Below are 21,741 nucleotides of genomic sequence, written 5' to 3'. Positions count from 1 at the left end.
CGACCCCCCATTGTGGCCCCACCCTACCCCCGGGGGTCATGAATTTCACAACTTTGAATCTACACTACCTGAGGATGCTTCCACACTAGTTTCAGCTTTCCTGGCTTTCTGGTTCTTGAGAAGAAGATTTTTGAAAATTTCTCGAAATTTTTCATTAATTTCTAATTATCTCCCCTTGAAAACGGGTGTGGCCCTTAATTTTCATAACTTTGAATCCCCTTTGCCTAAGGATGATTTGTGCCAAGTTTGGTTGAAATTGGCCAAGTAGTTCTTGAGAAGATGTTGAAAATGTGAAAAGTTTACGGACAGACGGACAGACGGACGGACAGACGGACGACAGACAAAATGTGATCAGAATAGCTCACTTGAGCTTTCAGCTCAGGTGAGCTAAAAATGAACAATTGTATGTATAGTTAAATGCCAAATTATGGTTTTTTTCCCAATTTATTAAAATTATTAATTGTGAAAATTTCCATCATGTCCATTTTCATTTTACAAGTTTTCAAGACTCATTTTACCTCCTGGTAATTCATTATTCTTTCAGTTAGTACATGTACTATTCTATGAATGATCACATATTCATTTTATTGCTGTTACTTTTATTTATTTACATACACTCATTTGTTTACATTAAATGGAGCACAGGAATGTATTTAAAAGTAATTTTAGTACAATGTTTTTGTTTAGATAGAAAATAAAATTATTGTTCCCTGCTTTTCTCGGTTTATGACTTTGTTGGTTTTTCATATCCTATTTTGCCATTTTTTTCAGTAGAAACACCAGTATCTGAAATGGTTTTATTTTTTATATCTTCTGACAGGTCTATTAATTACGTCCTGGGTCCAAATGTTTAGTCTGGGGTCGAATTGTATGGGAACCGCTAAGGTATTCGGAACTCATCGACTTATTCGTAACCGGTTAAATGACAAGCGAAAAGTTTTAAAATTATTAACAACTTTCCATGCAGTGATGAACTTTATCAAGGGTCCATTTTAAATCGCAGGCATCTGGGCTACTTTGACAAAGAATGCTGATTTCAAAATATCGCTCAAGTATGTGACCAGCACAGCCGATTCGTAACCCTATTCGGAACTGGTCAAACGACTGTACACGTTTTCCAGAATCAAAATATGAGGGCTTGCGAAGAGAAGTGGATGTAGGCTATGCCTACCCACTTCTCAAAAGAGAATAGGCTATGCCTACCCACTTCTCAAAAGAGAATACACCCAGTTCACTTTAAACGAGACAACAAGTGAAAATGCATTGCAGTAACAAATGACAATTAAGGTGAGATTTTTATTAAAGCCAGGGAAATCTGAAATATTTTTCAATATCTTTTTAAATACAAATAAATACCATCAAGTTTTCAATGATAAATGCATTATCATTTTATGTTTAAGATAAGACAGGTGAGCAGTACCGTGAGCTGTAGTACTGGGGTATTTCTGTACAATCTCTGTCAGGGTCAACAGGACAGTATGCCAAAATGTGCTCTTTTTTCTCCTACTCAGTGTTGTCATTGATATTCCAGGGTTGTTTACATTAATGTTTGGGTATCTCGACACACCAATATACAGATCTAGCAATTATATTGCTTGAAATACTAGTAAGCTCTTAGTTATCTAATATGATTTTTGGGGGGTATTTTTTAAGGGATACTGGAAATTTTGACTGTAGTGCAAATAAGATATGTGTATGGAGCATAAAATTTAGCATTAATCGATGCCTAATAAAAATATCCAATTGATACATGACAAAGTTGATAAGCTTATTATTATTTCTAAAAACAAAAAATTATATTATCCTGCATGTCTTAATGTTCTAAGTTAATTCAACATTTTTTTAATCTGCAAAAGTTACTTTATTGAGGTGAATACAATACTTCAGCTACCCTTAAAAGATAATGCCGATATGCATGTGCACTTCGGACTTAGTGTCTAAAATCTTTCTTGGTTAGGTAAATAACGTTACCTGGTAATTGTATTGACTTCAACAAAGTTAAATACATTGTTTGTATTTTACCTTCTTTTTAGATATGGCAATAAATATCTGAATTCTTCAAATCAAATAATAGATAATATTAAGATATTTTCTTCAAATCTATTAATACATCTGTACATGATATTTGAACCTTAATATCTTGGGTTTTTTTAGAATGGCACTGTCAGATGAAAACAGGACAAGATTCTTCCGATTGAATTCGGTCATCCTGGAAGAATTAACACCAATTTTACAAGATCTACTACAAAATGAAATCAGTCCTAGTCAGATATTTATAGTAGTTAAACAAAAACATTTCAAAGAGCTAAATTCAAAGCAGATATTAGTTATAAGCAATGCAAAGGCCGTTGGTTGTTATAAGGAATTTGATATAACTTTGCTGTATACAGTTTTACGCAATTACTGTCCAAATATTCAACCTCCTACCAAGAAATGGGGACTACAGACAATGCCCGACATACAAACTGAAACAACAGTGGGAGATGACATAGAACGCATACGTATTATTAGGAACAATTTATTTGGTCATATCTCTACACCTGCGGTACCAGAGAATGAATTTGAGGAGCACTGGAGCACTATTTCTGATATATGTACTAGAATGGATGCCAAGCTACCGAACAAACAGTACGTCAAAAAGTTAGAAGAGGCTAAAGAGAGAACTATAGATTCACACACGGAAAAAATATTTATGGACACAATTAAAAAACTTGTTGAGAATGAACTAAGTTTGAAAGAGATGATACTAAAGTTCATAGAAGAAAGAGGTAAAATTATTTTCATAATGCATGTAATACATATGTATATAGATGTATGTTTCCTCATTTTCATAACTATTGCATATACGAGAGCCTTAATGTGTCTTGATGAACATAAAGAATAGTCATAATTTCAGCTTTGAATTTTCAAATGTTTAGTTTTTAGCTCACCTGAGCTGAAAGCTCAAGTGAGCTATTCTGATCACTTTTTGTCCGTCGTCCGTCCGTCTGTCCGTCCGTCTGTCCGTCTGTAAACTTTTTACATTTTGAACTTCTTCTCTAAAACCGCTTGTCCAATTTCAACCAAATTTGGCACAAAGCATCCTTATGGGAGGGCGAATATAAATTGCAGAAATAAAAGTCCGATCTGTATTCAAAGCTGAGAAAACCTTGAAACTGTAGAAAAAGGGGGGTGCATTTTAAAAAATCTTCTTCTCAAGAACTACTGATTCCAATTCAACGTAGTTAAGCATAAATTATCCTTATGGGAAGGAAAATATAAATTGCAAAAATTAAGGTCTAATTCTGTTTCAAATCTGAGTTATTACGAAAATAATAATAAAGGAAAGGCGTGTTTCAATCAGTTTAATAGCTTCGGATTCGGCATCCGGTAAAATGGGTAGACAAGACTTGGCCTGGGCAAAACAAAAGATTGGCAGTTATTAATCTGCCAATCTCATTAAAATTTCAGGATATATGATGGACCAGTATATTTGTATTTGCTGTAAATATTGCTGCAAAATAATGCGTATTTGGAATTGACGATTGCCGATCTGCCCCGGCTTTTATTTTGCCACGGCCCGGGTCTGCGTACCCATTTTACCAAGTCTCGTATTCCATACATCTAAAACGAGGTTCTTTGTTTAAAGCAGCCATGACATTATACGAAAAAGGGGCGATCTGACTATGATGAATTTGCTTGTTGTGCAACAGTTCGCGAATGATGGGAAATTTTTGAAACATGCAAAATATATTGGTGCCGATTTTGTGTAGTAAATTGAGGCTAAATATTTCAACGCGTTGAAAGTTTTCACACATGACGTTGGTGTTAGCTTGTTCTGATTTTCGTTTCGTTTTCATTATTTATGCTTTGTAACCTGGGAACTATCGTCTGTATTTCGTGATTTTTACGTATCAAATCAAACAGAGACTTCGGTAAATCAAACAGTTAACTGTTTACCTGCGCAAATTAAGCAAAATCTGATGTATCAAAAAAGTACTGAAATACAATTCATTCTATCGGTAATTCGGCATTATATTTTGCGTAATGGTAGATTAATGCAATAGGTTTTGTTGAGATGCTCGGCATTTTCTCGAGTTTATTCAGTTTAAATAGAGTTTGATATCGCTGTCGGAAATATGTAGGTATATACATGTACATGTATATATATGATTCATTTCGAAAAAATAAATTGTGTTCTTTATTTGTTATAGTGCATGTTTCTTGTGTTTTAATTGTGTACAATTTCTATTTACTAACCATATTTGAGTGTTAAGCTTCGAATCATAAGCAAGATACAGAGATTTGCTCACAATTCTATGTTTGTACACAGATCTTAAAAACTAAAGATTTAAAAAGTAAAAAAATTGTCAATATTTATTAAGAAAATTTTCAAAGTCTCTTCTTCCAGAAACTTATTGTATTGTAAACTTAACCTTTTTTAGCTCACCTGAGCCAGTCTTCTTCTCAAAAACTATTAGGCCAGGAAAGCTCAAATTTGAGTGGAAGCATCCTCAGAAAGTGTAGATTCAAGTTTGTTCAAATCATGGTCACTGGGGGTAGGGTGGGGCCACAAAAGGGGGATCATGTTTTACATAAGAATATATATAGAGAAAATCTTTAAAAATCTTCTCAAAAACTATTAGGCCAGAAAAGCTCAAATTGAAATGGAAGCATCCTCAGGGAGTGTAGATTCAAGTTTGTTCAAATCATGATCCCCGGGGGTAGGGTGGGGCCACAATTGGGAGATCAAGTTTTACATAGGAATATATTGAGAAAATCTTTAAAAATCTTCTTCTCAAAAACTATTAGGCCAGAAAAGCTCAAATTTGAGTGGAAGCATCCTCAGATAGTATAGATTCAAGGTTGTTCAATTCATGGTCCCCTGGGGTAGGGTGGGGCCACAATTGGGGGATCAAGTTTTATATAGGAATATATAGAGGAAATCTTTTAAAAATCTTCTTCTCAAAAATATTTGGCCAAGAAATCTCAAATTGGCATGTAACCATCCTTAGGAAGTGTAGATTCAAGTTTGTTCAAATCATGGTCCCTGGGGGTAGGGCGGGTCACAATGGGGGATGAATTTTTATAGATAGAGAAAATCTTTAAAAGTCTTCTCCTCAAAACTTTTAGGCCTGGAAAGGCCATATTTGAGTGGAAGCATCCCCAGATCATATAGATTCAAGTTTGTTTAAATAATAGTCCAGGGGTAGGGTGAGGCCACAATGGGGGATGAATTTTTACTTAGGAATATATAGAGAAAATCTTTAAAAATCTTCTTTTTAAAGAATGTTTGGCCAGAAAGGGTTTAAACATGTGTAGAGGCATCCTTGGGTAGTGTAAATTCAAGTCATTAGTGGTAGGGCGGGACCGTGATGGCGGTTTGAATTTTTACATAGGAATATAAAGAGAAAATCTTTAAAACTATTCTGGGAAAGTGTTCAGTTCAAAACTCAGTACTTAGTGTGAAAGCAAAGGTTATGCAGATTTAAGTCTGATGAAACCATGATTCCCTAGAGAAAAATGGGGCCATGAAATGGGGGGGGGGGGTATATAGGAATAGAGAAAAATCTTCTTACAAGTACAACTACAAAAGGGGCTTGGTATTTACCAAAAAATAAGAGGTTGATAAAAATTGGCAGATTTTCAATTTTTTTTTAGCAAGATCTACTGTACTCAGTTGTCAATATATTTTGATACTGTAATGCTAATTTGATCAGAATTAAGGCAATTGTTGCTCAGGTGAGCGATGTGGCCCCTGGGCCTCTTGTCCCTTTTATTTTATCATTATACGAAAGATGTCTTAGCCCTGTATATGTAAGATGTCTTAGCCCTGTATCTCTTTTGGTAAATTAAACTTCTGACTTTCAAAGTTTAGTCAAGCATTGAAGACATGTATATCTAAATGAATCATTCCAGACATTCTTAAAAAAAACTAAATTTGCACATAAAAAATATGATCATACCTCTTTAATTGATTCAAACTAAACAAATAAGACTTGTTAGCAGAGGTATACCTATCTTTATCTGTTGATAGTTTAATTTTTGTTGAATCCAGACACAGTGAAAAATGCAGGCCATGCATGACAGAATGATGGTATAAGTCACAGCAGTTTGGAAATTCGTGATCTATCTTATTTATGTCTATTGTATAAAATATCAAATGAATATCAGATAAGGGTTTAGATATCCCCCAACAAAAGAGCTAGAAATTTTATAAACAAGAGGCCCATGGGCCACATCGCTCACCTGAGGAACAATAGGTATGATAAAATCAGCTTAATGGAGTCATAAGACAAACTATCTGGACAATGTACAATAATACATGTAGATCCTGAATAAATAAAATCCATTTTCCCCTGGATATTCTTATGTTTATAATCATTAGTCCCTTTTCTAACAAGATGATTTTATAGTCATATCATATGTTGAGTATTGCAGTTCTCAAAATGATCCTTAACAATAGTATATATATTAGATATAAACGTACATCAAACTCTGAACCTTCTCGGGAGGCCAAAGAATTGTCCTGGGGCCAAAGTCTTAACAATTATAAAGAAACATCTGGCTGATTAGTTTCTGAGAAGATTTTTAAAGATTTACCCTATATATTCCTTTGTTAAACTTTGACCCCCCATTGTGGCCCCACCCTACCCCTGGGGATCATGATTTTCACAACTATGAATCTACACTACCTGAGGATGCTTTCACACAAGTTTCAGCTTTCCTGGCTGATTAGTTTCTGAGAAGAAGATTTTTAAAGATTTACTCTGTTTATTCCTATGTACAATGTAAAACATCGACCTCCCATTGTGGCCAAAACCTACCCCCAGGGTTATGATTTTCACAAATTTGAATCTACACTACCTGAGGATGCTTCCACACAAGTTTCAGCTTTCCTGGCTAATTAGTTTCTGAGAAGAAGATTTTTAAAGATTTACTCTATATAATCATATGTTAAACTTCGACCCCCCATTGTGGCCCCATTCTACCCCCAGGGGTTATTATTTTCACAACTTTGAATCAACACTACCTGAGGATGCTTCCGAAGAAGTTTCAGTATTGCCGGCTGATTAGTTTCTGAGAAGAAGATTTTTAAAGATTTACTCTATATATTCCTATGTTTAACTTCGATCCCCCATTGTGGCCCCACCCTACTCCCGGGGGTCATGATTTTCACAACTTTGAATTTACACCACCTAAGGATGCATCCACAAAAGTGTCAGCTTTCCTGGCTGATTAGTTTCTGAGAAGAAGATTTTTAAAGATTTATTCTATATATTCCTATTTTAAACTTCGATCCCCCATTGTGGCCCCACCCTACCCCCGGAGGTCATGATTTTCACAACTATGAATCTACACTACCTGAGAATGCTTTCACACAAGTTTCAGCTTTCCTGGCTGATTAGTTTCTGAGAAGAAGATTTTTAAAGATTTACTCTATATATTCCTATGTTAAACTTTGATCCCCCATTGTGGCCCCACCGTTACCCGGGGGTCATGATTTTCACAACTTTGAATCTACACTACCTGAGGATCCTTCCACACAGGTGTCAGCTTTCCTGGCCGATGAGTTTCTGAGAAGAAGATTTTTAAAGATTTATTCTATATATATTCCTATTTTAAACTTCGATCCCCCATTGTGGCCCCACCCTACCTCCGGGGATCATGATTTTCACAAATTTGTATCTACATTACCTGATGATGCTTTCACACAAGTTTCAGCTCTCCTGGCTGATTAGTTTCTGAGGAGAAGATTTTTAAAGATTTACTCTATATATTCATTTGTTAAACTTCGATCCCCCATTGTGGCCCCACCCTCAGGTGAGCTAAAAAGGTTAAGTTTACAATACAATAAGTTGTTAAAGTTGGTTTCTGGAAGAACAGACTTTGAAAATTTTCTTAATAAATATTGACAATTTTTTAAATTTTTTAAGCTTTAGTTTTTAAGATCTGTGTACAAACATAGAATTGTGAGCAAATCTCTGTATCTTGCTTATAATTCGAAGCTTAACACTCAAATATGGTTAGTAAATAGAAATTGTAAACAATTAAACACAAGAAACATGCACTACATGTATAACAAATAAAGAACACAATTTATTTTTTCGAAATGAATCATATATATACATGTATATACCTACATATTTCCGTCAGCGATATCAAACTCTATTTAAACTGAATAAACTCGAGAAAATGCCGAGCATCTCAACAAAACCTATTGCATTAATCTACATGTACCATTACGCAAAAGATAATGCCGAATTACCGATAGAATGAATTGTATTTCAGTACTCCTACATCCGATTTTGCTTAATTTGCGCAGGTAAACAGTTAACTGTTTGATTTACCGAAGTCTCTGTTTGATTTGATACGTAAAAATCACGAAATACAGACGATAGTTTCCAGGTTACAAAGCATAATGAGAACGAAACGAAAACCAGAACAAGCTAACACCAACGTCATGTGTGAAAACTGTCAACGCATTGAAATATTTAGCCTCAATTTACTTCACAAAATCGGCACCAATATATTTTGTATGTTTCAAAATTTCCCTTCATACGCGAACTGTTGCACAACAAGCAAATTCATCATAGTCAGATCGACCCTTTTTCGTATAATGTCATGGCTGCTTTAAACAAAGAACCTCGTTTTAGAAGTATGGAATCATTTTACCGGATGCCGAACCCGAAGCTATTAAACTGATTGAAACACGCCTTTCCTTTATTATTATTTTCGTAATAACTCAGATTTGAAACAGAATTACCGCTTAATTTTTGCAATTTATATTTTCCTTCCCATAAGGATAATTTATGCTAAACTAGGTTGAATTTGCCTCGGTAGTTCTTGAGAAGAAGATTTTTAAAAATGCACCCCCCTTTTTCTACAGTTTCAAGGTTTTCTCAGCTTTGAATACAGATCGGACTTTTATTTCTGCAATTTATATTCGCCCTCCCATAAGGATGCTTTGTGCCAAATTTGGTTGAAATTGGATAAGCGGTTTTAGAGAAGAAGTTCAAAATGTAAAAAGTTTACAGACGGACAGACGGACGACGGACAAAATGTGATCAGAATAGCTCACTTGAGCTTTCAGCTCAGGTGAGCTAAAAATTGATTCTAAAAGCAAAACTCTTCATCCCTGGCACTATATACGTTAAAAACATATTTTACAGCATATATTGTACTTGATTTTATATTTTTTGTACTTTGATAGAGCTAACTTCAAGAGAGAATGTAACAATTGCAGCAAAAGTTGGCCAGAAAAGAAAACATGCAGAAGCCTTCAGCAACATGTGCATTCGAGCCTTGAATATAACTGTTGAAACAATTAATGAATTGACATCGGAGTCGGAAATAGAACAAATTTATAAATCAGTAGAGGATTTCTTTCAGGAGGACAAAGAAGATGTTGAAAACAAAAATCTAGAAGACATGTTACAAAGACTTCAAGAAAAAATCATTCAATATGCGAAACTGCAAAAAGGAAACACAACGAAAATTATGTTAAGGTTTTTCCGGTTTAATTTAGATATGAAAAAAATGTATGGTGCCAGTGTGGAAAGCTCGAAGGGCAGTTTAATTCTAACATTTACATTTTCCTCAAAGAAAGGCTATGACCTTTACAAAAAGGACTTGGAGAGAGGAATAATTGGACAAAAAATTCTGCAGCTGGTTTTATATCCTCCATACCTTGCCAGTTTTGATCTACAAGCTGAGGACCTGGTTGTGTTTTTAAATGGCCAAGAATTAACAGTACAAGACAGTGGTAAGTATTAGGAATATAAAGAAAAACAGGGATGCCACAGCTCTTCTTTGTATAAGGACCAAAACCCTCTCAATTGGAAAAAATCATTGACAACTTTTTGTCAAATTTGGAAATTCAACATACTCATGCATTCTCATAAAAATTACGATTTATCCTTGAATATCACCTCTAAAGGTATGTGTAGGGTGTCAGATGGCTTGAGGTAGATAAAAAAAATCAGCAGGTTTAATATGGATTGAGACTGAACTTTATATGGTCATCTTCCAAATATAGATGTTTTCTTGAATTTGGTTTTGTTAACAGTAAATTTTGTGAGTTAAGGGCTTTTCAACCGTGACAAAAAAGTGACTTTGTTTAAATAAAATTGATTAGTTTCAAAAGTGAGACATTTGCCTCCTATGCGCTATGGCTGTGCTTAGACTTAAAGATATTATCATTTAAACAGAATAAATATTTTAATGTCATTTTTTCAGGCGATAGTGATGAGTCTATACACAGCAAATCCCCCAACCTTGAGGCATGTGTTGATCATCCAGATCAGTATTATATGATGGCATGTCAACAATGCCAACTTCCTGTCTGTGTTCAATGTATCAAAAGTTCAGAACACAAGGACCATGACTTCAACAACCTTGGTGCCTCATTGAAGAAAAGACTTGCTGAGGTCTATAAAAACATTCAACAAGGTATTAGAAGTCAAAACCAATTATGGTTGGAAAAGAAAAGATTAGCATTAGAAGTCAAAGAAATACAGTCAAGAATGACAGCAAAATACCATGCTCTAAAGCAACTTCTTGAAGAAGTGTTCCAACAAAATCTTAATGATATTGAGGGATTTCAGGAAACACAAAGTGATATCATTGGGAAAAAAATAAATGATACAGACCAGTATATATCCCTTTTAATGAAAAACTTTAAAGAAATATCTGAAAGCCTACCAGCTAAAGCACTGATTCAGTTGAAGAGTTGCTCTCTTAAAAAAGATTTGTTTCAATCTAGTGAGACCAAAAACCTAAAATTTGATGAAAATGATACAAAATTATCAGATATAAATGATCTTTTTGGAAATCTAAACATTCCCAAAATCACTCGCTCTGAATCAGGTATCGAATTAGACAAAATAGATGATTCAGAACTTGTTGATGAAGTCTCCAATGTTGAAGAGGTTAAAGACATGGAACTAGCAATAATAGAAGTGCCATCAGGAGTTTCTAATTTTGAATACACAGGACAGCAGCAGATAAAACTAACATTAGCAACATCATTCAGTTTATCGAGAACTGCTAGTCATGTGTCTCCAGTATCGTCAAACAGGGCCTGGGTTAGTGATTTTTATGGGGATCTCTATCTTTCGAATGATATTGGATATAAGCACTATCAGCTGAAGACTCTGTCAGGGGGCTCAGGAAGTCATACAGTCACAAAAGAAGGGGAACTCATATTTATCAATCCTGATAAAGAAATCATGAAAATTTCCCAAGACTTTGAGAAAGAAAATTTGAATATAAGACTCCCCTATTCAATGATACCTTCTTGTGTCTATTCTTCCCATTTCAATGCAGATCTTCTGATAGGCATGTGGAGCAAAATATCTGGCATGGGAACATTGCTAAGGATTTCTGAGACAACTAAGGGGGAGAGCTATCGGCTTCAATATGATGAAGACGAACTGCTTTATGAATATCTGCAATACATCACAGAGAACAACAATCAGGATGTTATTGTTTGTGATTCTTCCAAAGGAGCTCTAGTTGTGACTGATATCTGGGGAAAACTTCGATTTTGTTATATGGGGCATGGAAACAACTTGGGATTTGAACCAAATGGGATATGTACCGACAGTCGTTCTCACATTTTGGTCAGTGACCTGGCCACAAATTCAGTTCACGTTATCGACAAAGATGGAGATTTCTTGTTTACCCTCCTAACCAGCAGTGATGGGGCTGAGAGACCATTTTGTTTGAATCTGAAACAAGACACCCTGTGGGTAGGAATCCAATCTTATCCCCAAATGCTAGTTTATAATGTGCAGTATGATGACCAAAAATAAAAAGTAATACCGGGTAAACATACTGTATAATTACTTCATTGGTCAGAGATTTTTCATCATTTTCAATTAAATGCATTGTTGATTAATGAACTTGTATCAAAATGAATTTTTTTAAAAATCATAAGCAATAATGCTTTGCATTCTTTAAACTTAGTGAAGTGTATTCTTTTGTCAAGCACTTAATACCTTCAAATGTTTAGTTATCAAACACACAGTATGTTTTCAATCCCAGTTCTCATGATAAGATGCTGAAAATGTCCTTCCAGCATTCCATGACAGATCTGATAATTATGTCAATATTTTTCACCACTCTATACACATGACATAATTACATGTAGGGACTTATTTATTCATTTTGTCTGTAATAACATATGTTTAACATAGGGAAAAATGCAAGCTGGTAATTTACTTACTAGACATGGTATTCAGAAAGTCCAAAATTTAAATACCCTAATATTACCATTTTCACATCTTTGTTTTACTTTTATGTGAAGTAAAAATATTCTTGTGCAAAAAAACTTTATGACATCTGTGAATCTTTGTTATGATCATAATTTTGATTTTGATGTTGCAAACCACTGCCTGAAAACATGAAGTTTCATGCAGTTATTTCATGTTTGTAAGTCATAATAAATGTCATCTTGATCCACTTACTGAAGTGATTTGTAAAATAAGTTGTTAATTTTACAGTATTCTACTGCTTAAAGCTTAAGGTGATATTGGACACCTCCATTTTGTAATGTACTTCCTATTGAAATAAACTATAAAATCAGTATAATTCTATAAATGTTTTCTTTCACTAAATTATTACCTAATAGCATAGCGCAATGGGTTAGAGCGTGAACTATGAGTCTGAAAGTCATGAGTTCGAATTCTGCAGGGGCTTTTATATTTTTTACATTTCAAGAAATTGGTAAAACTTTTTTTTGTCGAATTGGGTAGAATTGAAAAAAATACTACACCAGTGAAAGTATTCTGATTACATAGTACCGGTACATGTACTTTTATAAAATTAATATCTACAGGTGTCCTATACCACCCTAATTGTCTTAATTAGACTAATAGTATGCATAATTAAATCATAATTTCTTACCTTGAGTTCTGGGCTTTCAAAGATTTTATTAACTATGCTGAGTGCTTCTACATAAGGCAATCTATATCAGACAAAAAAAACTATGTTGTTGATATAATATTATAATAATGTTGATATATATGGAAACAAAATATTGGACATATCAAAGGTATATTTGTAAACATATTTGTACCTTATAAATTCTTTTTCTATCATGTTGTCAATTGCTGTCTGGAAAAAGATCAGAATAGCATTAAAAAATAAGCATTGAAATAGTCAAAGCATGAATTTCAACACAAACTAATATTTGCAAAGGAAAGTGAAGTAAACAAATTCATTGACATATACAGTAAGCAGGTTTTGATTTTCTTCCTCATGTAGTTTTAAAATATACTGATTTATTAGGTAAAATTTAGTTACGATGAATCCCTATAAAAACAAAGTCCTAAAAAAAAATTCAAGTGAATTTTAAAGCATTTATAGGTGTTTTTTCACTCTTTATGACTATCGGTACTGAAAAAGCTTTCTGAACCATCAAACTGAACACCAGCCTTTCCAACAGTATTTTTTGTAAATTTAATTTTTCTATCATATACACATGTAATAAGAGCAATATGGTTATAAAGTGTGAATTTAGTTAATCTAATCAACCATTGGATAAAAGTTTGAAAAAGGCCATGATATGTTTGAGCTTACCAACAGATCAGAGGAGGCGGAATTTCTCCGGTGGACAAATCTAATATCATCGGCTGAAGTCTCCATCACTTCTCGAGTGAGGGACTTTATAAGACCTTCCATCACCTAAACAATAAATAAGGAATGCAAACTGGAATACAGCACAAGTTATTCTGATATAAGCAACCATTTTTTAAGGTATACGAAATCATCCTAGAACACAGTTGTTCTGATAAAATATGCCAGTCTAGAATATCATAAGTTTATACCTGCATAATATCTTCTAAAGATTCAGTGAAGGAAAGCTCAGCTTCTATCATGTAAAACTCAGCTAAATGGTTACTTGTTTGACTTCTCTCTGCTCTAAAGGCTGGACTAAATGTGTAAACTTTACTGATACCACTGAAAGGAAACAGCAGAAATGTTCAGTTCTCATTAGTCATGTAATATCTATATACAGATGATATAATTTATCATAACTAATAGGAAAACAGGAATGGATAGAACTTGTACTCCATATGCCATTACATTTTTCTGTTATTCTAAGAAGACCATATAATTTTTTGAGAAACTGTTAAGTTAACAATAGCCTTTCAAGCAAAATCATAACCATGTGTTTATAATAGCTGCAACGAAATTGTAAGCAAATAATGACAAAAAAATATAAGTCTACTTTTATGTATCCTCTTGCATATGTATGAGTTTTTGATAGATAGTGTTCCCCTCTCTTTCTCCACCCTCTTTTACCCCCCCCCCCCAACTCATAACTAAAAATACTCAAGCTTTCATGGGTGATAAAAGCAAGTTTTCAAGATTGTTTGTGCATATATATGTTTGTCTGTCGGTGTATACACCTGTCTGTACATGTGCTTTTTTATGTGACTGTGTTTATATTATACTTATATTCTAAATCTCAAATGAAGTGAATATGTGATGTGTATGCACTGTAAACTAAATATATAAGATGTAAATAACCTGTACATGAAAGTTTGAAAAAACAAAACAAAAAAATCATAACCCTATTTCATTTTTGATGTCATCTGATCTTGATTAAATTTCCAGTTTATGACCACTTATACATGTCTTTATCCAGTAAACTTGTCCCTGGACTGTTTGGGACACACCTATTTCAAAATACTTAGTTTCATGAAAACATTTGACCTTTAAATACCAGATAATGACTTAATGAAATGTAAACATGCCCTTCAAACATATCTGTTAAAGTTGTCAGTTAGGTACCAAGTTTTGAACTGAGTTAATTGCCTTGTCATACGTCTTGGTTTACCTTGCTACGGCCTCAAGATGGAGCTGTCCTGAAACTGTGAGGAATACTGGGCTAGTGAAGAACTCTGGAATGGGTTTCTTTTCGTCATCATCATTTTTCTCCGAGACCTGTAAATTATGTTGTCTCTATACAGCAATGGTTTATGCATTGTGAACCTCTGATACTCAAGTACTTGTAGTACCGGTAAGTGTCTCAATGGTATGTCAAAGATGATTTAGGATTAATATCTATAAGAAATGTACTTTACAAACATACCTTTACAGTAAATAGTTGTCCAGCACCTTCACAGTCATTGCTTGACAAAATAGGAGTGTGTATAAAAATGTACCCATTCTCCTTCGATATAAAACAGAGAAGAGAAAGAATTAAAGACTTTTAAAATTCCAACAAAATAAGCTATTCATCCCCACTTGTTTTATATTTTCTTCAAAAAGAGTAATGAAAATGACATTAATATTGCAAACTGAATTGATGAAGCCATGTATCAATACCTGGAAGTACTTGTGTATCGCCATTGTGGCGGTGTTCCGGATCCTCAGGATGGCAGATGTCAAGGCGGTCTTTGGACGCAGGTGCAGGAACTGCCGCAGGTGTTCATGTGAGTGAATTTTCCTTGGTTGAAAAGGATATTTCTTAAAAAGAAAATTAAGATTCTTTTTAAAAATCTTTCTCTACCTATTGGCGTACATTTTCTAATATTATTCGATATAAGTTTTACCTGAAATGAATTATAGGCCAACAGTTTGTAATTATCAGTTTCACCTGCATGTTACAAGGTCCATGTACTTTAATCTCCTCTGCCAGGAATTCAACACTCTGTTCCTGTGCAATGCTTTCTTGATATTTTCCATATGCAGTAATACAACTTCCCTCTGTCACATCTCTAAAATGCCCACATTATGTAGTACATGTAGCAAACTAACAGTTTCATACAAAGGAGATAAAATCATCAATTTAATTAAACTACGGATATAATATTCAATAAATCTGTTATCTTTGAATAACGATGTTCAAAAATAAGAAATTCTTTAAATACTTGGAACAGATTTCTGGTGATGTCACTATCTGTGCTGCTGGTTTGCCAGTTCCATCATTCAGTTGAATGAAGTTTACATGTTTCTGTTTTCTCATATGACGGATCCAGCCCTGGAAAAATGTATATAATTCAACACACGTACTGCATATGATTGTATTTAACATTCATATGCACTGCAAACTTTCATATAACAAACTATCTCACAATGAATAATAGACTTGTCACTTCGATCAATATCATCTAGCTGATATCAAATCTTCTACACGTCTCTTTTACTAAAATTTTGTGTGAATAGAACTTATGTGTAGCATCACCAACGAAGGGGAGTAAGTATACCGGTAATCCTTTTTTATTGGCTGTGGGTACATGAGAAGGAAATTACTGCATGTGAATGTATTATATTTAGCATGTATGACATTTAGCAAAAAATGATTTTTCAACAAGTAAGCGTGGATTTGAATTGGCGTTTTTCTGAATGTGCTCATTTTAATACACATATGAAAGGCAATTCATGATGTACTTGAATTAGCAAAATCTGCTTTCTGCCAAAAACGCTAAAACGAATACACAGCCAAATGTAATACATTTACAGTAATTACTTGTAGCCCATAAAAGATTTACAAAAAAAAAACCCAAAGTATGTTGGGAAATTGACCTTAGACCATACCATGTTGAGAACAGTTTAGTTTCTGGATTACAAGTCAACATTTTTCTTAGGTATTCAACATTCATAATTAAATACTGATAACCAATGACCTTCATCCCCAGCGCCCCATATCCACGCATGTTTCCTGGGGAAGAGAGATGACATGTCAATGAAGAAATCTTGGATTTCTCTCCTTATATTGCTTTTAGTTGCATTTCCTTAACAAATGTATTTTTAATCGTCAAAATGTACCGTGAAAGAGAATCTGGGACAGGTAAAAATGAAAAAAGTTTCGGAAATTTTTGTAAGAGTGGTAGCACACGTGCACACTCGACCACAGTTTAGACCCCCAAATAAAAGTTTAGTATTGTAACGTGTCACTTTTCTCACCATGTTTATTTTTAATATCAAATCATTATAATCTGCACAAAAAGGTCAAACAATTCAACTAAGATAGTCTACTACACATCTAAGTGACAGCCCATCTGTTTTACAATTATATAATGATCATGGTATTAACAACACCTTCATGGTACTTTCATATCCGCGTCCATCTGAAAACCGACGTACATTGCATCGCTGTAAAAACCTTTGACAGCTCACGCAAAACATTTTCATGTTTTTGCTTATGGACGCTGACATGTTGTTGCCCCGCAGCAAATCAAATATTAAATGATTACCATTGTCTAAATTAAATATATGCAGCGTTTTTCAAATACACGTTCTGATTTAAAAAATGTTTTATATCGGATAACTATATATCTATGATCTAATCAATTGAATATTCTTTATCGTCTGCGGTACTTAAACATGTTAACTATCATGTGATGGCAAGGTGAAGGTCAATAAAATAGAAGTAGAGTATCCCAAAATATTTTGGTTAAAGTACGATGGGTTGCTGTTTTAGCGACAGCAGCGACAAAGATGGAGAGGAACCATATTCGGTATTTCATTCTTATTTACCAGGTTTCCTGTTTCTTAGACATTAGATACATACTACATTTTTGGGTAATCTCGAATTTACTCAACATCAAAACTGCACAGGGGGTAATTTAATGTATGAAGCTAAATTAACATCTTGATATAACGTTTTTTCTTTTTGAAGAATGACAGATCAATGTTCTATTTAGGCTGACACTTTGACCACTTAAAGTATATATGTTTTTTTTACCTATTAGATTTATTTGTAAATCGAATTGATAACAGATCGACTGATTCATGAGTAATCAAGCTTCAATCACGGTTATTTTTTCTCAAATTTTGTATGCGAAAAATACAAATCACATCATGGAGCCTGCATCTAAGTGCAATATAGAGGCTGGAAAATACATTTAGTATACATGTACATGCAACAATTGGAGTGGAATATATCTTTTAGATTGGGGTAACATTTCTGGCATCAGACTAAGCCTACCTGTGTTTAATCCCAATTATTTATGCACATGTGTAATATATATTGTTTTAGAGTACAAATGAAAGAGCCAGATTATTACCAGAACCAACAAGTAGTGGCCAATCTGGACCAAGGTAGGAAGTGCTAGAAGTTTTCAATTAGATTAATCAAGGGTTGTTGACATTTTATGTGTGGATTTTTTTTTTAAAAACAAAACTTTATTAAAAAAAGAGACATAAAAGAATTTGACAGCAGGAATTCCTATATAGAGGTTCTTTTCATAATTTGTGGGATATACTGCTATCACAGAAATCATTTTTTCAACATTTTATCTTTTATTTTAAAAAAGCTATAATACACAGTCTCAAAGAAATGCACAGAAGTTGGATGAACCCTCAGCCTTAGAAAAGATTCTGCATAAAACTGTGAGGTACTGATGTAGATAAATTTCGGTTTGTAAAAAAATAGAAACCGTAGCAAGAGAAATCCAATGTGTTTGCATTTGAAACCAATATGTATGGGAAAAAAATGTTCTTGGTATTTAATTCAAAGGTACTTCTTACAAGTTTGAATGATGAATATTTTTTTTTCCAATAGAAAAATAATTGACGTGTCACCTGGTGAAACAGTTGAACAACAGGAATACAATGATAGAGCACATCAATATGGGTAAGAGCATTTTATACAATATAACGGCAGAGTGTTTCATCATCTTGAAGAATGCATCATCATAAAAAATAACTGATGAAATATTGGTTCATGAATAATGCATTGATATGTGCATTATGATGCTCATAAAAGACTCTGTACATTTTGTTTTTCAGCATTAAAATAAACATGATTTTAAGTGGGTCCTCTAAGATAAGGACAAGTCGACCACCGCTACCCAATGGCATGGCAGCCCCACAGATAGTGCTTAGTTCTGCTCCAGTGTCACTGGCAGATATCCAGCTGGTAAGAGAAATATTGTAGTTAAGTCATACATATACACTGTTTTTCTGTTATAGCTTCTGGAATTAACTCTTCATAATGAAAGTTTATATGGTAGAGTTCTCAGATTGTTTATCTTTGGTACAAATCATCTAGAGGAATTCAGGAGGGGTATGCATTCAGATATGTTCAGTAGGCAGAAAAATGTTGAATGGATTAAATATATACCCAATTATGCTCATAGATAACTTATGTTCAGGCAAATTGCTATCACCCAGCATTTTTATGCATAAATTGGGTGACAATTAAATTCTTTAATTTTTTGCCACCTTGTTCAGAAAATGGCCAAGTAAACACTGACATTAAATGGTACAAGATTTACATGTAGATATGAAGTGAAGCGCATTGATATGTTCTGCATAAGTCATGTACTGTTATAGGCTTTTAGCCAAACCAGGTTATAAGACATTATCTAAATGATAGGCAATTCAAAAAGTGTTGTACAAATAAAATTCCATTATTGGTAATTCTTGATTGTTTAAGTGAAATAAAACTTGCAGTATTGAAGTTAATACAGTTAAGATATTTGTATTCATAGATAACGCTATCGGCAGAAAAAGCATCACAGGCAGTGGGTAAAGTGAGGGTACAGCACAAGGAGGACTTGGTGGTGCCGTTTGGGGTCCCCTGAGGGGGCCACTGTATGTTAGGCTTGTGTTAGAACTATGATGAATGGACAAAGAATGCAGGGAAAAAGACTCGAGAGTACGTGTCAGAGAGAGTTGGTTTTATTTCATTCCATCTTGTGATGTTTTGTGAGTGAATGATATCATTTAGCCATATTTATTATGATAAACATGAATCAGGTTTTCTGCTTTTACCCATGATTCCTTTGTTTCTAGATCATGCCTTTATAAAAAATATTTTGTGCAATTGGAAGAAAATTTTTGAAAGAGAGTTGTGTATTTTAAAAATATGGGTTTTTTTTGGTTTAGCAACGCAGTATTATTTAAATGTTATTATGTACACTGAAAAAAATCTCACAGTTGTGGTAAGATTTATAAAAATGATGTGGATACTTTTATGTTCAAGAATTTTGATAAAGTATGCTATCTGTCTAAGTCATACACCTGTCTCTTTTCATGTTGATGTATAAATGCATTTTTAATAAAACCAACGGAAAATTTGAATAGTCAAGCAATTAACACATATTGGTGCATTGTACATGTATATACAAAAAGTTATACATTTATATACCAGGTATTATGTACCAGGTATGTACAAAAAAGAAGAAATTTTAAGTGCGATATTGTATATTTTTTGGTCAAATAGTGACACCATTTCCATTTGAGATTTTCATCGGTGTGAATGTGAGATTACTTGGTTTAAAACTTGTTCAGATGAAATGAAACTGTGATAAGTTGTTCTCTGTGTTCAGTGGAAGACAACATATTGTACTGAGTAATATTGGTGTATTTGAAAGGTTCTGTTTTCTGTAGTGGCCATGTAAATAGGTATAAAGTATTTGGGTGCATTTAAAAATGTTTTCATTATTAGCAAAAGTTTCTTATTTTACTCTGTTCTGTTACCACAGAAGGTCTTCTTATAAATGTATTTCCTTTTGAAGATTGATGTACAAGTACATACAGTCAAACTTAAAGAAACTGTCACTTCTGAAAATCAGAAAATTTTATAGATTTATGTTCTTTTGAATAAATTTGATGGTTTATACAGAGTCAGTTTGAAAATTTTACAGTAAATTCATGTCAGAAAATATGAACAGAAATGTTTTTGAAAATTTATGTAGAAAATGGCTAAATAATATTTTTTGACCATCAAAGAAAATTAATGATTCCATGAAATGAACTGTGCATTTTCTTCTAAATACTTCTGTACAGAACATTTTGTTTTCTTAACAATGCTTTCCAAAAATAAAATCTAAATACATTCTAGTTATACCTTATGGATCAAAAGTTTATTTTTTATATTTCATAATGTATCCACCAAAAAAATGCTTGTTATCTTTTGAACCAGGTACTGTAAATTGTGTTGAGCGATGTAATACGCCTGTATTTGTATACTAGTACATGTGTATTTTGATATGTGCTTGTTTAGTTACACCATGATATTGATCAGTGAGAGGGTACATGACCTGCTGTAGTGGACTTGATACTGAAGGAAATATCAGTCAACTCGATGCTGAATGTTTTCATTTATTGATAAAATCTGTGATAATGCCAATACAGAGGATAACCAATGAATATTTCAGGTGAATATTGAGTAATGGAAATAATACCCCGGTATTTATTTTCAAAGCGTAATAATTACTTAAAAAGTTAATATTAGTACATGTACATCTATTACCAAACAAACATTAAATTGAATATCTTTCCAGTTTCCAGTGTGATTTCAACCAGGGAATAATTTGAACAAGGCTAGTAAATATTTGTATTGTATTCTGTTGGTCAATGGTGTATATATTTATTATGCTAATTATGCAACTGATATCCACAATAAACTGATTACAAAGAATTTGAATTTACCGGTACATTTATTTCAATTGAATTGATATACATTGTTGGGCACCTATATGTATTCACATGCTGTACATATTTCTTATACTAACAAAGTACTCAACTGAAGCACTTTGAACGACAATATTTTAGCAGTTGGCATAATATTATAGGAGTGGGCATGGGAATTATATACCAGACCAAACCACCACTATGATATAAAACTCCTCAAAGGTGGTTTAAGGAAGGAACCTTGAGTGGTTTTAGACAAAATATCAAAAAAGTATATTTTGACCTTAAATCAAGATGTAAAGAAATAAAAGATCACAGCTTTCTCCCTTTCTTACAGTTGTACGACTTTGCATAGAAAAAGTAATTGGAGTTTAGAATCTAAGA

At 33.5% G+C, this 21,741-nt stretch overlaps 3 protein-coding genes across 3 annotated transcripts in view; 2 read left to right on the top strand and 1 right to left on the bottom strand.

Moving 5' to 3' along the window:
* The window catches only part of LOC105324119 (asparaginyl-tRNA synthetase), a 39,811-nt gene extending 22,588 nt beyond the window's left edge, over window positions 1-17,223 (bottom strand). Inside the window, exons 1-10 of the mRNA XM_066076913.1 lie at window positions 17,035-17,223; window positions 15,864-15,973; window positions 15,590-15,710; window positions 15,319-15,459; window positions 15,083-15,163; window positions 14,828-14,934; window positions 13,812-13,944; window positions 13,564-13,668; window positions 13,061-13,098; window positions 12,889-12,949 (exon numbers count right to left, since the gene is read on the bottom strand). Coding sequence (XP_065932985.1) covers window positions 12,889-12,949; window positions 13,061-13,098; window positions 13,564-13,668; window positions 13,812-13,944; window positions 14,828-14,934; window positions 15,083-15,163; window positions 15,319-15,459; window positions 15,590-15,710; window positions 15,864-15,973; window positions 17,035-17,151 — 1,014 coding nt within the window. The 5' untranslated portion in view covers window positions 17,152-17,223. The remainder of the gene's footprint in view (window positions 1-12,888; window positions 12,950-13,060; window positions 13,099-13,563; window positions 13,669-13,811; window positions 13,945-14,827; window positions 14,935-15,082; window positions 15,164-15,318; window positions 15,460-15,589; window positions 15,711-15,863; window positions 15,974-17,034) is intronic.
* On the top strand, window positions 879-12,573 carry LOC136273072 (uncharacterized). The gene is made up of 4 exons (XM_066076912.1): window positions 879-1,287; window positions 2,155-2,768; window positions 9,194-9,745; window positions 10,219-12,573. The coding sequence occupies exons 2-4, from the start codon at window positions 2,156-2,158 to the stop codon at window positions 11,793-11,795; spliced, it is 2,742 nt and encodes a 913-aa protein (XP_065932984.1). The 5' UTR covers window positions 879-1,287; window position 2,155; the 3' UTR covers window positions 11,796-12,573.
* Window positions 17,224-17,296: 73 nt separating the features above from the next.
* On the top strand, window positions 17,297-21,133 carry LOC105320959 (ragulator complex protein LAMTOR1). The gene is made up of 6 exons (XM_011419106.4): window positions 17,297-17,453; window positions 17,975-18,036; window positions 18,252-18,332; window positions 18,500-18,571; window positions 18,727-18,856; window positions 19,431-21,133. The coding sequence occupies exons 1-6, from the start codon at window positions 17,400-17,402 to the stop codon at window positions 19,521-19,523; spliced, it is 492 nt and encodes a 163-aa protein (XP_011417408.1). The 5' UTR covers window positions 17,297-17,399; the 3' UTR covers window positions 19,524-21,133.
* Window positions 21,134-21,741: the final 608 nt, after the last annotated feature.

Source organism: Magallana gigas, chromosome 2, assembly GCF_963853765.1.
Source record: "Magallana gigas chromosome 2, xbMagGiga1.1, whole genome shotgun sequence".
Lineage (NCBI taxonomy): Eukaryota > Metazoa > Mollusca > Bivalvia > Ostreida > Ostreidae > Magallana > Magallana gigas.
This window is presented reverse-complemented; position numbering and strand designations above follow the sequence as displayed.

Bases quoted from the DNA above. Each gene is read 5' to 3' on its own strand.
- LOC136273072 (XM_066076912.1), top strand. From the start codon at position 2,156: ATGGCACTGTCAGATGAAAACAGGACAAGATTCTTCCGATTGAATTCG. The intron at 2,769-9,193 runs GTAAAATTATTT...GTACTTTGATAG, and splicing joins AAAGTTCATAGAAGAAAGAG to AGCTAACTTCAAGAGAGAAT. The intron at 9,746-10,218 runs GTAAGTATTAGG...TCATTTTTTCAG, and splicing joins ATTAACAGTACAAGACAGTG to GCGATAGTGATGAGTCTATA.
- LOC105320959 (XM_011419106.4), top strand. From the start codon at position 17,400: ATGGGTTGCTGTTTTAGCGACAGCAGCGACAAAGATGGAGAGGAACCA. The intron at 17,454-17,974 runs GTATTTCATTCT...ATATTGTTTTAG, and splicing joins ATGGAGAGGAACCATATTCG to AGTACAAATGAAAGAGCCAG. The intron at 18,572-18,726 runs GTAAGAGCATTT...TTTGTTTTTCAG, and splicing joins GATAGAGCACATCAATATGG to CATTAAAATAAACATGATTT.